Below are 14,890 nucleotides of genomic sequence, written 5' to 3'. Positions count from 1 at the left end.
CCTATGTTCTCGAGTTCAGACAAGGAAGCCAAACTCTTTTCTAGAAAACAGCTTTGGTCTCTCTTAGGTGCAGCGGCTCTGAGACCCCTGAGCCTAACTTAACAACTGTACCGACTGGTCTCAGAGCACCCTGGGCCCTAGTGACGTGGGCAGGTCAGTGGCGGCAGGAGTCCTTGAAGAGCAAGGGCTTCACCTCCCACTTTTCTATTTCCTATCAGTTACATTTGGGAGAAGAGGGCCACCTTCCTTTAGTCACCCCTTTTCCTCCCTGGCCTTAGTCCACGCCCACCCTCTTCCTCCCGGACCTTGCTACACTTCCGTTTTTCTCCTGCTTCTGCTGCCTACATGTCTTTAAAAAATCAGTTTCCTTGTGAGTTCCCTGTGCAGTCACACTGACTTCTTTAGACACCTCTCCCTCTTCTTCCTCCTGGGAACTTCAGACTTGATCGAGTTTCCCATGTCTCTTGTTGAATTCTAGTCCATGGGATGCTATTGGCCCAATCTAGGGGACACGACTGATGATCACCCTCTTTCCCTGCCTTGCTCACAGATTTTCTCCAACATGCCTATTCTTTGCCACTCCAACTACCAGCTTCTCCCCATTGGCCTTCTAGACCTTTAGGGGATTTAGTTTAGACTTTGGGAAGAATTTCCTAAGGGTCAATATTTATTAATGTTGGAATTTGTTACCACTGGAGGGGGAGACACTTTGGGTCTGTGAAGATTGACAGAATTAGTACGCCTACCAGCCTTGGCATCGTACTAGGATTCAGGGATATGATATCTCATGGAGAAAGGGACCCTGGGATGTCTCACAGATATCCAGAAGCCACTGGGTACCATTTTTAAAGGACCAATCCCATGTTAACCCATTCAGAGCCGTGCAGAGAACTCACTCCACTCTCTTCTGCAGCACAGAATGTCAAGAGTGAGGTCTGAAATGAAACAATTGGGATCCTTGGGGTTTCCTGTTTTGGGCAGAGTATTTGGATAACCTTTTCTTGTGTACATGGGGGATTCCATATGACTTGCTCTTTCTAGGAATCTGAAGAATAACAAGTTGAGCATCATACTCTGCCTCCTGGTGGCAGCAGGAGCCAGACTGCATGAAGAGTCCCTCAGCAACAGGAGGCTCTGCTGGGCCAGGTGCTTGGCACACTGAGCCCTTGGATGCCCTGGTAAACTTGGGGCAGAAAGGTGGCACTGAAGCCGTCCCCTGAGCTGGCTCAGCTGAAGCTCCACTCAGGCCATCTTTTGGCTAAACCTCACCAGCCCTAAGGACAAATACCCTCATCTTCCTCTTCCTGTTCTCACAGAATAAAGACCTCTTCTCAGGAGGGGGCGGATGCAGGGCACAAGCAGACAGCAGAGCATTAGCAAGGGAGGGATGCTGAAAGATACTCACCTCTCTTCCGGGTCCCAGGATGCATTGTGCTGTTCAAGTAGGTGACTGCACTCTTCTTACGCTTTGGGAACATAGAAAGGGAACTTAGCTGAGCTGCTAGGTCATTATTAAATACGTACCACGTGAGCAAGCTGAAAATACGGGACATGGTGCTCGTCAATAAGTTAACCCTTCAGGCCTTGTTGCCATTAGGTCTCGGCACTTACTTCAGTCTTACTGCTTAGAGACCTGGCTCTCAGACCCTCCCCCCCATCCTAGGGGAGTTCCAACATCTGGGAACAGGGCCTCAAAGGGCCTCCCTAGTGCTGGGCAGGCCCCTGATGACTCACAGTTCTATCCCGGGTTCGTGCTAGTTCAAACTCAGGAACGACAGAGGGGAAACAACTAGAAGACCCAAGCACTGTCCTCGGCCAGGGAGATGCAAGGGCTTCTGGGAGTCGGGGCTTTGGCAAGGACCTGACCTCTGAACCCAAAAGGCAGCAGGGAATACCTCAGGCTCAAACACGGCTCCACTGTACACAGGGTTGGCTGTCGTCCTCCGTTTCCTTTCTTGCCTCTTGCTCTGGATTTCTAGGGAGAGGGAGAGGGTCAGATCAGAAAAAGTTGGTTCTGGAGAACATCCTGTCCCAATGGTAGGTTGGGCACCTGGAGAGGTGCACCTATGGAGGGTCTACACCTTCCCAAGGCCATCTCAGCTGTGGGTCTGCCAGGTTCTGTGAGCTCCCAGAGAGTCCAGGATGGGAGGTTTAGCCAAGGCCCACGGCAAGTGGCCACAGTGCAGCTTCCAGGTCCCCACCTAGCAGCAGAAGGAATCCCCTACCCCCACCAAAGAGAGGCACACCAGCAGCCCCACAGGAAGTAACGTGGTCTTATCAGAGGAGGGGGACATTCAGAAAACCAAGACCAGGCACTCCCAGTCAAGATTGCGAAGGATCTTCTCCCCAGCCAGAAATGACCCAAGTAAATATCTAAGAGCTGAGGCCATTTTCTGTTCCAGCAGTCATTCCTTCATGCGGCAACCATGATTAGATGAATGCCCACTCCCCTTAGGGCACGGAGCCAAGCACCCGATAGCTTCACAAACAGGTTCAGGCTACCACACGAACTCTTCTTACCTTCTAGATGGTCATGCGTTACCAGCCCTAGAGATACCATGAAGGCAAGTTTCTGTGCCAAAGAAAGAAAAAAATGGACTTTAGTGTCACCGTGGCAAATTCAGGCTCCTCACTGACCCTTGGGGCTGATGACTCTAGGTGAGAGAAGGCAAGGGAGAAGCCCAGACCCTTTGAATGCAAACACAAGTCAAACAGGCCTGGAGGCCTCGGGGCTGGAAAAGCTCCTGTCCACAACGAGTTTCAAATGGGGCAGGCAGTAATCCTATCCAAGGGACTCCAAATCTCAGACCCCTCCTGGATATTACCCAGGGAATGCAACTGCTGGATTTCAGAGAGAAAACACCAGAGGGCAAGGAAGGGGCTGTGGAGATATGCCTACAACTGTGTCCAGCAAGAGGGAAGGAGGGGGCGGAGCGGCTAGGTGGCACAGTGGATAAAACACCGGCCCTGGATTCAGGAGGACCTGAGTTCAAATCCAGCCTCAGACACATGACACTTACTTGCTGTGTGACCCTGGGCAAGTCACTTAACCCCCATTGCCCCGCAAAAAAAAAAAAAAAAAAAAAGAGGGAACGAGGGTCATGAAATGCCCCAGCAGGCAGGGGCAGGAAGGGACCTGGTCTGAGTCTCTGTTTCCTGACCAATACCTGCGGATTCTCTTCTCGTTTTGGCTTCGGTGCGGCAGGTGGGGTGATGGTTCGACTTTCTGCCTGCTTCTCTTCTGTTTCCGTGTGCGATTTAATGGTCTGGGAGAGGAAAACCAAACGTCCAAGTTTAGAATCCCTTGTTTCACGAGAAGAGAAAGAACAAGGCCAGCATGTCTGCGGCCGCCCACAACAACAACAGTAGGGACATGAGTACTCCCAAATGGGTAGCATGTTCACCAAAGAGTCATTATTACAGGTTCTACTGTAGCAAAAAATAAAAAGCCAATTTCCAGGTAAAATATGTTGCGTAATCAGCAAAAATACGCAGAATTGCCGTAGCCTGACCGGTCCAAATGAGCAAAGAAAACCCACAAGGAAGCTGCAGGAGTCAAAGATGCCACCCTTGCTGATCTTCCACCCAGAGGGGGGGGGGGCATTTCCACAGCAGGGGTCCAGCGCACCCTGCTTCAAACCTGTTCACAGGGTGCTTTGAGATCTATCTGACCACAAGGTGCAAAAAGACCTCCTATATCTCCTGCTGTTTCCAAACAATGCCACTCAGTTAAATCTTTCCCATCTGTCCTGACGATGCTTTTGCCTTTCCCCTCATGCTGTAATAATTGCCTTAGTCCTGGGGTAAACTCTTCTCTGGGGTCAGTCCACGCTGGACACCCATGATGGGGTATAACAAACCAGGAGGGGTGCTTAGACAGGTGGGGCATAAACAAGGAGAGGAACAACAATGGCAGGAATAACTTTTAGAAATGCAAACGATCACACCTAGGGATTGGATAAAAGCATGAAAAATCATTTACTGAACAGGAACCAGGTGAATGGAGCAAAGGCTGAGAGAGACTAGGCCTAGGGGAGGAGTCAGTCGGTCAATTCCACACCCAAGCAAAGAGCTGAGGAGCTGTCGACGATGCCAAGGTGACCATTCCTCTTTGAGAAGAAGCTGGTGCTCCATTTAACAAAAGGACACCGACAGGCTAAAAAGAGTTCAGAGGAAGGCAACCAAAGCCATGAACAGCCCCACGGGACTGAGTTATGAGAAGGATCAGAAGAGTATTCTATCTTATGATCGCCTGGCTACCTGAGGACTGAATGTCCAAAGGGAGTAACTGCGAGAAGTTGGAGGAACCACCCAAAGAGAGTCTCACAGGACACAGCGAGGAGAATTTTGGCTGAAGATAAGGACACATTTCATGGAAGTCCCGGGGAGAGGCTCCTTGGTAATCTAAGAGACGAAGCTGCCACAGCTCTGTGGCGTGGGTATTTAAACACGACGGATCACACACTTGAGGAGGGAAGCAATCATCAGGAGAAGGGTGATCTTGCCCAAGGCAGGCACAAGAGATGCTTCAAGGGTATCCAGATACATCATCTCCCCTCCACATACAGGCTCATTTGCACAACAGTGACTCTAGCCAAGCTAGCAAGTCCCTGCAAACAGGGGAGGCTTCTCTCCGCAGAGGGCAGAGCAGCCAGTGCACATGACAACACCCCACTTCTGATTCGAAGAAGGCTCTACACATTTAATTGATGGACTCCCTATACAACCAAAGGGTGTTTTAAAATGTGAAAACATGACTTTGGGCTGCTTCAAAAATTTCCCTTCCATTGTTCTGAATAAGGACGACAAGAATCACTCAAATAAACAGACTATCAACACTGGCATAATCTATTAATTTATTTATTCCTAATGGGAAGCAGCAGTTGATAGACTTGAGGGCTGGGATGCTGGAAAAGCTTCCAGTTGGCTGGCTGTCATCTGAGGACCAGCTTAGCTAAACTCTACGTGGCTACAGGATGAGGACTGCTTCAACATCGAGTCTGTTTTTTCTTTTTATCTTGAACTTAACACCCTCCAAAAAGCAAGCCTTTCTGAATGCTCATACGGACTCTCATGCCACTTTGGTCCTCTGAGTGTGCAGGACACCAAGCAACCATATAGAGCAGAGAGCAAAAAGGACTGAGAGTGAAATGATGAATCTCCATTTCCTACAATATACAATAAATTCCATATATCACTTTTTTTTTGTTTTTTTGGTGAGGCAACTGGGGTTAAGTGACTTGCCCAGGGTCACACAGCTAGTAAGTGTCAAGTGTCTGAGGCTGGATTTGAACTCAGGTCCTCCTGACTCCAGGACCGGTGCTTTATCCACTACGCCACCTAGCTGCCCCCCCCCCCATATATCACTCTCAAAATCATCCTGCCTTTCTGGGCTTCTTTCTGAACAACCTTTTGTTCTTTTCTGTGTGTTTAAACATGTTTCATTGGCCCCCCCCTTTGGGGCATCACTGTTTCTACTGTAACGATTGGAATGACGCCACCTGCTGGAGATTTACTGTAGAAAAGCTCCGCCATGAGGTGAAAGTCTCTGAGGGCAAGACCATGCATCTTTTCTTTGGTGTCAGGAAGTGACGTTGGCTTGTGGGAGGAAGAAGGGGGAGCCTGGTGCTCTGACTCACTCTCTTTCCTGTGGACTCTGGCGGAGAAGGGAGCTAGGAATGCACTCTCCCTTTAATAGATAGATGAATGTAGGCCTTTCTCTCTCTCTTTACCAAATTCTTATTCTCCTTAATAAATGCTTAAAAGTCTAACTCTTGCTAAAGCGTATAATTTATTGGTGACCACTCATTAGAGATTTTAGACAGTATAGCTAGAATTTTAGCCTCTCTCTTTCCCCCTCCCCTCCCAACTAAACGAGCAGAAAAATTCCCTGGAGACAAATGTGTGGGGGACAAGGGGCCCACGTGTCCTTTGACAGACAGGATTTATATCTTTTGAAGTTGTTTTTCCTGACGGTGTTGTTGTCTGGGTCACAGCACAGAGCTGACCATGGGTTCTGCAAGACTATGGGGGGCTAGCAGAAGACCCTGTAGGTTCTACCAAGCGGTACAAGCTTTGAGTGTGCGTGAAGATGTGTCGGGTCTGTGAGGGCCTGTTTAGCTAAGGATGGAGAGGTAACTATAAGGTGATTTCTTTTTCCAGCCATAGAAACTATGGGGGAGCATTTACTAAGTCATATAAGAAGGTGAGATTTGCAGTGATGGAGGAAATAGGTACGTTTATGAAATCAGAATTCCCTGACAATGTTTCCCAGAGCAGCTAAGCACCACGTGGATGCTTGAGAAATGTTCCTTGATCAGGCTGCTTGTGGAGGATCATCTGTGATCTGTTGGAGGTGTAAAATCACAGACCCTTTAAGTGATGAAATTTATTATTAAGCAGGGGCAGAACAATTTTACATTTATGTCATTAGGGATGATACTGCTGATAATTCTCTTGGTCTAGCCCCAGTTTTAGGGAAGAAGGTCTGAAAACTAGGGTTTACTAAGAGAAAGAAGGAAATTGGGGACAACACAGGGAAATGACACTATCTTGCAGTTATTCCCTTTTTTTTTTTGGCAGGAGAAGGCATTACCTGGGGCCTCTGAAAGTTAGACTGTGCAGCAAGTTGGCTATTTTTTCCATAGTTATGTTGGATAGTTTCACAAAGTAGCTAGCCTATCTCTAATCAATGATGTTAACTGATTCTGGACCCATTTTTTTTTTAACGGGTTGACAAAGTGCTAGCCTAATCCAAGGGACTACATAAAATAGTGTCAATAAAGTGAAGTGGAGCGAAGGATTCCCTGGGCAGGAACAGGATGCCAGCCTCTGCAGCTGTGGTATGAGAATCACTGGGCTGGGAGTCAGGTGACCTGGGCTCTAGGTCTGTCTACAGGGCAACTGGAGGAGATGACCAGGATGGCTCCTTGTAACTCTGAGACCCACATATCCACATAACCTGCTCCCCTTGTTTGATTTTCTAGTTAACTTCTCCATGGGCCCCTAAGCCCTTTGTGTCCTTCTCTTGTCCTGCCACCAACAGCAGCAGAGGATGCTGGGCACTGATGGGAAAGGCCTTTCTCTGGGTTAGACATAAGGTATGAACTTAAGCTGGAGCCTGTCCAAGGGTGGCCATGATGAAGACCATCCATATGAGGGTCAAAGGGACTTCAGAAGATTCAAGGGAACATCTCAAGTATCTCAAGGGTCTGCATGAAGGGAGGCCCCCGGGGCTCCAGACGACATCACCGTCTGCTAAGAGGGTGACCCTGGGCTGGGGTGGCTCCAATGACTGCCAGGACTCATTCCTCAGGGGTTCAAATCCATTTACTCCCTTTTATCTTCCCCATTCGGTGACTTGGAATCCCTGGTTGACCCTCTTTCTCATTCGTAACTGGCCTCTCTTACTCCCATGCCCTTCCAACATACCATCGCCCCCAGTGTCTCCAGATGTGTCCAGCTCTGGCCCCCAGGGCAAATTCCCTCTTTTCTCACTTTCTCCTAAACCCTCTGAAGTCTGGCCTCCAGCCTCATCATTCAACTGGAACTGTGCTCCCCAAAGTGACCAATGACATGCTAAATCCCATGGTCTCTTCTCAGTCCTTGTCCTCCTTGACCTCACTGCCTCTCCCCACCGAACATTCTCTCCTTTCTGATATTTCATGGGAATGTTCCCTTCTGGTTCTCCTCCTACTGTCAGATTGTTGTTGCTCAAGTCTCCTTTGCTGGGTCATCATCCAAGTCACCCCTACTAACTGTGGGTGTTCCCTGCACCCCCAGGCTATAGGCAGTTTTATTTGAACTAGTAATTATGTTGAAATAAGGTAAGTTATTTATATACACTTGGTGTGCTATAAATACTATTTCAGTTGGTACACAGGCTCACCTAAGGCTAAGCCCAAGAAAGAGAGTCAATGCTTCTTAAACGGGAGCAGTGGAGGGGGTGGGCACCAATCCCAGGAGCCCCAAGCGGGTCTCTAGCCGGTCCCACCTTCTGCTGTTCTTTGGCCAGCTGGAACATTTTTCAACAGCCATGCCGTGGCAGTGAGAGTGAAGGAAAAGGGCATGTGGGGTGCTCTATCAGTATGGTTATCATCATGTAAACGAGTGCTAGGACTCACTCAGTGTCAGCTACACAGTGCATGAGTTACTCAGTGCCTTCCTCACAACAGCCATGTGAGGCACCATCATTCCCATTTTACAGATGGGGAAGCATCCAGAGTCACACAAGCCCCTGACCTGGGATTCAACCCAGGCTCTCTGACTCCAAGCCCACTAGAAAATAGATTCTGTTGCAGTGGCCAGAGGCAGGCTGACCTAAAAAACAAGCCTGATGGGATTTTTCCGCCTAAGAGAGTGAAAAAAGGCAATCTATTTTTGTATACTTTTTTTTGGGGGGGGGCAGGGCAATGAGGGTTCAGTGACTTGCCCAGGTCACACAGCTAGTAAGTGTCATGTGTCTGAGGCTGGATTTGAACTCAGGTCCTCCTGAATCCAGGGCCAGTGCTCTAGCCACTGTGCCACCTAGTTGCCCAAGGCAATCTATTTTAAAAAATAATATTATTTTCCTTTATAAGAATTAGTTGGACCTGACTAATGTGGAAATGTTTTGCATGACTACACACGTATAACTTATATTGAACTGCTTGTGTTCTTAAGGGTGAGGGAGGGAGGAAGAGAATTTGGAACACAGTTTTTAAAATGGATGTTAAAAATGTTTTTGCATGTAATTGGGGGGAAAATAAAATTCGATAAAGATCTAAAAAGAAAAAAGAATTAGTTGGCACCTATCTGAAGTCAAAAGCCTTAAAAAAAAAAAAACTTCAAAAATTAACTTCAACCAGGTCTAGAAGCACACAGTTTCCCAGTGTGTCCTTTCCATCCAATATCTCATTTAGTAACACTAAGAAATTATATTTTCTGAATATCTTTGTCCAAAGACTGATTCCAAAACAGGGCCTTATACTTCAGTCTTATCACTGTCTAAAAGGAAAGGAGAGAAGATTCCTGAAAGGGATGAAGAGTAATGATCAGACCAAAAGTAATTAGCAGAAGCCTCTGCTGAGTTCCCCTCTGACCAGGTTAAAAGGAGAATCTTCAGGGAGAGGGGTTAAAAGAGGGATGTACTGACTTTAGGGAACGGACTCTCCAGGATGTTCTAGAGAATGAATCAAAACTATCCCCTAACTCTTGTCCTCCCACTGAATCTGGATGGTGGAATCTCGTCTTTTGTCTGGGAATGCTCTAAATTCTATGTGGAAATGGCTGAGTCAGAGAGATTTTCCAAAGAAGGATGGAGCTCTGTCCCTTTGGGGTTTTCACTCTAAGCGGAGATGCTTCAAATGGTTTAATTAATACATCTACCTCTGGCTGATTTGTGCCACAGAGTACTGAGTACTTCTGCCACACAGGCATCACCAAAAGGCTAGGATTCAGGAAGGGAAGGAAAAACAGGAGAAAAACTTTTTTAGGAGACACAAAAATCCTCGTTCCTTGGAAGTATCATTATCAGAAGGGGAAGGAGAGAGAGTTAACAAGGAAAAAAATCTGTTCTCTAAATTCATCATTTATGAAAAGTTCTTCAAAGCACTGTCAGTGCTATGAGCTGCTTTGGGGAGCATAAAGAAGAAGAGAAAAGTGGGTCCTAGGAGAATGGGATTTTGGTCCTCTCGGCCACCTGACAAACAAAGGACACGTTCTTTATCTCAGTGGTTCAGGCCCTTCACAACCTGGAGCCCACCCAGTCAAAAGGACCTCTGTTCTAGCTCTGGATCGGATCCTGTTCCCTATTGCACCTCTGGCTGCGGAATCTCCTTCCTAACCCAGGACCCAACCGCCTAAGGTAGAGCCCCTTGCAGGCAGCATGAATCTCATTCTTTCTTAGAAAGTGGCTCTTTGGGTGCCCGTACTGGGCACCCTCGTGTCAGATTCTAACCTCACTGACAACGGCTTCTACACCATGTCTCCTCCATCCTCGGCAACCATCACAGCACCTGCCCACATACAGTGGGTGCTAAGGATTGATGCAGGCGATCCTGGTCGCTTCAGTGGTGCTAGGCCTTAGAGAGAGGCACCAGCAGCATGGCTGGTGAGCCTGGCCCTGGGACAGCACATCTGAAAAGGCCCTTCGGGGGCTCACCATTGGCTGAGCCCTCTGGGCTGTGGTTCAGGAGTCAGTGACAATTCGCTTCCAGCCTGTCCTGCTTTTCTAGGAAAAGCTCCTCCTCCCAGTCACTGGTCTCTGCTGGCAGGGGTAACAAGGACTACCTGCCCTAGATCTCTCCTGGTTCTGTCCTGGGGCCCTTTCCTTGAGACGCCTGGCCTCATTTCGTTCTGAGGGAGCACGTGGGCTGGAAGGTATAAATGAAAGCCGGCCAACGACAGTGTGGCTGAAATGTCTCTGTCCTTGAGGGTGAAAAGGACTCTGCCTGTTGTCTACAGGAAGCCTAGCCAGCACCCCAGGATGCTGGCAGGCCGGTTTTCCCGAGGGCCCTGCAGCAGGTACCTGTTTCTCGAGGCTCGGCTTGCTGAGCTGCACAGTCTGAGGCCCGGCCAGGCGGGCCCCGGGAGCAGCGATCACAATGCTGGTGAGCTGGGCCATGGGGAATGTCTTGGCAATTGTCGCCGTCTGCCCGTTCACGACGCGCACGGGGTGGATGGAGTTCTGGGATGTGGGCAGGGATGTGGGGGTGAATTTGGTCAGCATCACAGGCCTCTGGATGAGCTGAGGGGCTGCCAACATCGGAGGGGGTGCCGGTGCAATGGGGATGTTGTTCTGGGCCACTGGTTTAGGCCGGACCTGCAGGGGAATAAAGGAGAGAGCAGCTCTGAATCACTGTCTTCTCATTCAGAACATTTCCTGGGGGCTAGAAGCAAGGGTTAGTTCATGAACTGAAGTCATGTGTCCTGTTGGATGTGAACACCCTGTGGGCCCAGCACCTTGAGAGAGGCTATCGGCTCTTACAGAAGCTCGATGCTATGGAGACCCTACTGCATGCCCACATGTCCTGGGCCCCTGACATAGCCCATGCCTGAACCCAGGGCTCAGGAGTCCTTGGCACCCATGCCCATCACATTTCTTCTCTCTATGCAGAGCTGGCCACAGTTCACTTTCTAGCTTTTTCAGAGATGCCAGAGTCCCGGCTCCCCCAAAACTCCTGGCATCTGAATTTCCTGCTCTCAGATGTCATCCCATTTCTGCCATAACCCTAGAAAAAGCTCTGCTCACTTTTGCTAATGGGCCTACTGTGAGGGTGGTCCTCTATGAGAATTCACATCCTGCCTGCCCAGCATGGTGACCTAATAGAGGTGTTTTGGGGGTTTTTTTGGTTGGGCAATGAGGGTTAAGTGACTTGCACACAGCTAGTAAGTGTCAAGTGTCTGAGGCCAGATTTGAACTCAGGTCCTCCTGACTCCAGGGCTAGTGCTCTATCCACTGCGCCACCTAGCTGCCCCCTAATAGAGGTTTAACATTGGAGCAACCCTGACCTTGTGCCTGCCTGAGAACTGGAAGAAGAACCTAAGGGATCCTACTTGTGCCAAGGTCCTGGAGAACAGCAAAACACAAAAAACCCAATTCCAGAGTTCTCATGGCAGCCATGCCATTAGGGGTGCACAGACAAGAGGATGGGGCTCAGATGACCTAGATGAGTGCCTGGGGCCACACAGCTTGACCATGAGCTCAGCCTTGACCAAGCTCTTGTGTTCTAGGGTTTAAGCTAATGGGGGGTGCTGCCTCCTGACTTTTAAGGACAGAGCTTAACAGTCCTCTGCCAGGGAAGCCAACTCCTGCTTCCTTCTTCACTTTTTACATTGTTAGCTTATAGACACAGGTTCATAAGAAATATAGGGGGGAAAACCTCTCGGGAAATCTTTGTCTCTCCATTGCTACTGGCAAGGATCTGGCCAAATCATCCAGTCAAATCTAGACAGTATTTCTAACATGTGCTCTGTCGTTCCCTGGCCCTCGTCCTGAGGCTGTCTTGGACTACTCCTGTCAGGTGCCAATGACGTGTCCTTCACCGGGGCACAGAAATCAGCAGCCAGAATGGTTTGTCAGACATGAACTGAAGGGAATGGCTCAAGAGAAGGGAAAACACGCCATCGGCCTGCCTTTCCCTTCAGCCCACTTACCTGGGGAAGAAAATTTGGGCGAGGAGTGAGTCTGGGAGGAGGGATAAACTGTGGTACTTTGATGGGCTGAGGAGGTGTTGCTTGAACCTGCTAAGCAAACATGACAGAGATGGTTAAACTGGGGGAGATGGCTCGGTCTCAGGACACTGAAGCTGAGCTCCAGACGAGTTTTCAGGCTCACTTCTCTTTGGTTCTCCCCCTGCCCCCACCCCTCCATGCCCCAGCGCTCCCTGGCATGTGTCTTATCCTCCTCCCATTCTTCCATGAACGCTATTGCTGTCTCTTCACACACCTAACTGGAGAACATAGCTGGCTCAGCAAGCTTGACCAATTTCCTTTGAAAGTCTTCAACACTTGCACTTATGTATTTAAAAAAATCAAAACTGGCTCTACACCACGGGGAAGTTTTGTCAAGTTTGGCTGGCCAGCCAAAGGGCTCTTCACCTAATAGAAGGTTTCTTATCTGAACCGGTTTAAAATTGTAAGAATAATGAAGGGGCTTCTGGCCAAGGTGCGGAGTGTACCTAGCAAGGACTAGGAAGAACGTCTCTGCCTGGAGTTTTGCAGATCTAGTAAAAAAGGCTTTAAATGGAAAAGGAAAAGACTGCGAGAACACCGGCCAAATCCATCCACTAAGCTAGATACCCTAAAGACTAACTCTGGGGTGAGAGAAAAGAAGAGCAGCAGAAATACCGAAATGACAAGGAGAAAGAAACTTTTACAAAGGAGTAAGCAACCAAGCTTCCAACTTCAGGCATCTTCATGCAAAGAGGGCATTAAGGAGCAAAGTGCCTTAGAGAGCCTACTACCAACAAGGAAGAGACTCAGAAGAATGATGTCTGTGACTGACATGGGAATCCGGAACATGACACCTTATTGAACAAAAAAGGGACCGGGGGAGTGGAGGAGCAGTACAGAAATGGAAGCAAAGTCAACGTCTGTCTCATAGATGACGGGAATGAAATGTTACTGCAACGGAAGGAAGAGGGAGGGGGAAGAAGGCAGAAAAGCCCAGGAAGTCTGATACGATACATATACAAAATTACATCAACACTGCAAACAGAACGTCATATGGTTATCAGGACCAAGCATGGTCTACCTCTTTGCAGATAGAGGTGGGGCACAATGGGTAAGGAATATCGTTTACAATGTCCAATTCAGTTGAATCATTGGTTCATTTTGCTAAACTACTCCAGCCCTCCCTCACCCCTTAAACTTTTTTCTTCTTTTGCTATAAGGAATGGCCTACTGTGGAAAAAAGAAGGATGTATTAGAAAGTAAAGGTAACGTAAAAACAAAAGCTATCAAAAATTCTTAAGAGAAAATCAATGGAAACATAAACAGAACCAATGCTGTCCTTGCAGTATATTAGAGATCACAGGAAATAGATGAAGAATCTTTGAAACAGACCTTAACCCATGACAGAGCAAGGATGGATGACTGTGTATGAAGGCATCTGCTCTCAAAGCAGAGCACTTTCTTGACTTAAGGGTCATTTCATCACACAAGGAGAATTTCTATTCTGGACTTGATTTTTACCAATAAGAGGAAATGGGACACTGGGGTGGAAGCGATGGGAGTCTGAGGGGGAGGAGCTTCTGTACATTAGATTTTGTGACAGAGAAGCAGAGGAAAAGCCAGGAGTAGTCTGGTGTGTGTCCTGGAGCTGGGGTGAGCTCCTTTTGATGGTACAATATTGATTTTACAGCAGAAGGCCGTCCAGGAGGGACCTCCCGAATGATGTTCTGAAGATGGTGAGAGAAACAACAGTGACTAGGCAAGGGGGGGTGCTGTTGAAAAAGAATAACGTGGGTGTACAGGGCATGGACATAAGGTGGGAGCTGGGGCAGGTGAGCTGGAGAAATGCCAACGTGTGGCAAGGTCCAGGAGGGCTTTCAGGCAGTTGTCTCTAGGACAAGAGACGGATCGGAGATGGGAGGAGGATGATAGTGGACAGCTAGAAAAGGGAGGGCTTGTCGGTTCTCTTTTTCTGTTCAGAAGGAGCGAGCTCTGGAAAGGCCCGAGGGAACGGAGCAGAGCGCAGCCCGCTGTCTTCCAGGGGGCCGAGGCACCAGGCGCAGGCAGACTATACACCCTGGGCTTTATGGTCACTGATTCCTGAAGGGCTGTGATGACCAAGAGGGAGAGGGTGCCACTGCAAGTCTAGAGAAAAGTCATCCCCATTTCTGAAAGCGGGGCTGAAGAGGAGCCTGTAAAATGCAGGCTTTGGGAAGAAGCCCTGCAACATCTAGAGTGCCTCGACTTCTTGGCAGAATTTTAGACTGTACAACTGACAGAACGGCCAGAAGCTCTAGAAATGGGAACGGTGATCAAGACAGTTCATGACGGACCAGTTTCATTTCTTTTTGACATAGGGACAGGGCTAACAGAAGAGGAGGAGTCCTCACCTGTTTCAAGGAGACATTTTAAACACAATTTCTCATCCTACCCTGGAGAACAAGATAGAGGTGGGCTGGACGACAGGCAGGTAGTCAGCCAGACCTGAAGAGCACCCCTTTAGTGGTCCAGCATCAAACTAAAATGAGCTCAAGAGTGGAGCGTATACATAAAGCCAGGAATGAGAGGGAACATGGCGGACGACGGACTCAGGATCCACAAAGATGTCTACAGGCTCGAACGCTTGGGCTCACAGAATCAACTTCACAAATAAAACATGGGAGCACTCTGGCTGGTAATGACAAGGATGGGGGTGGGGCAGGATTTACCGCTGCTGCAAGATCCATAAGTACCCCTC

At 48.6% G+C, this 14,890-nt stretch overlaps 1 protein-coding gene across 11 annotated transcripts in view; it reads right to left on the bottom strand.

The window, feature by feature from the left end:
• PHF21A (PHD finger protein 21A) overlaps window positions 1-14,890 on the bottom strand; it is a 228,441-nt gene that overhangs the window by 15,165 nt on the left and 198,386 nt on the right. For 8 of the 11 annotated variants that reach the window (XM_043971396.1, XM_043971402.1, XM_043971394.1 and 5 more), the window contains 6 exons: window positions 12,136-12,225; window positions 10,508-10,801; window positions 3,168-3,266; window positions 2,521-2,572; window positions 1,896-1,975; window positions 1,406-1,466 (listed from right to left, as the gene is read on the bottom strand). In XM_043971396.1, coding sequence (XP_043827331.1) covers window positions 1,406-1,466; window positions 1,896-1,975; window positions 2,521-2,572; window positions 3,168-3,266; window positions 10,508-10,801; window positions 12,136-12,225 — 676 coding nt within the window. The remainder of the gene's footprint in view (window positions 1-1,405; window positions 1,467-1,895; window positions 1,976-2,520; window positions 2,573-3,167; window positions 3,267-10,507; window positions 10,802-12,135; window positions 12,226-14,890) is intronic. The other 3 variants (XM_043971403.1, XM_043971399.1, XM_043971401.1) reach the window with 2 other exon arrangements.

This window comes from Dromiciops gliroides, chromosome 6, assembly GCF_019393635.1.
Source record: "Dromiciops gliroides isolate mDroGli1 chromosome 6, mDroGli1.pri, whole genome shotgun sequence".
Taxonomy (NCBI): domain Eukaryota; kingdom Metazoa; phylum Chordata; class Mammalia; order Microbiotheria; family Microbiotheriidae; genus Dromiciops; species Dromiciops gliroides.
The sequence above is the reverse complement of the archived record's forward strand: the minus strand, read 5'-3'. Positions and strand labels throughout refer to the sequence as shown.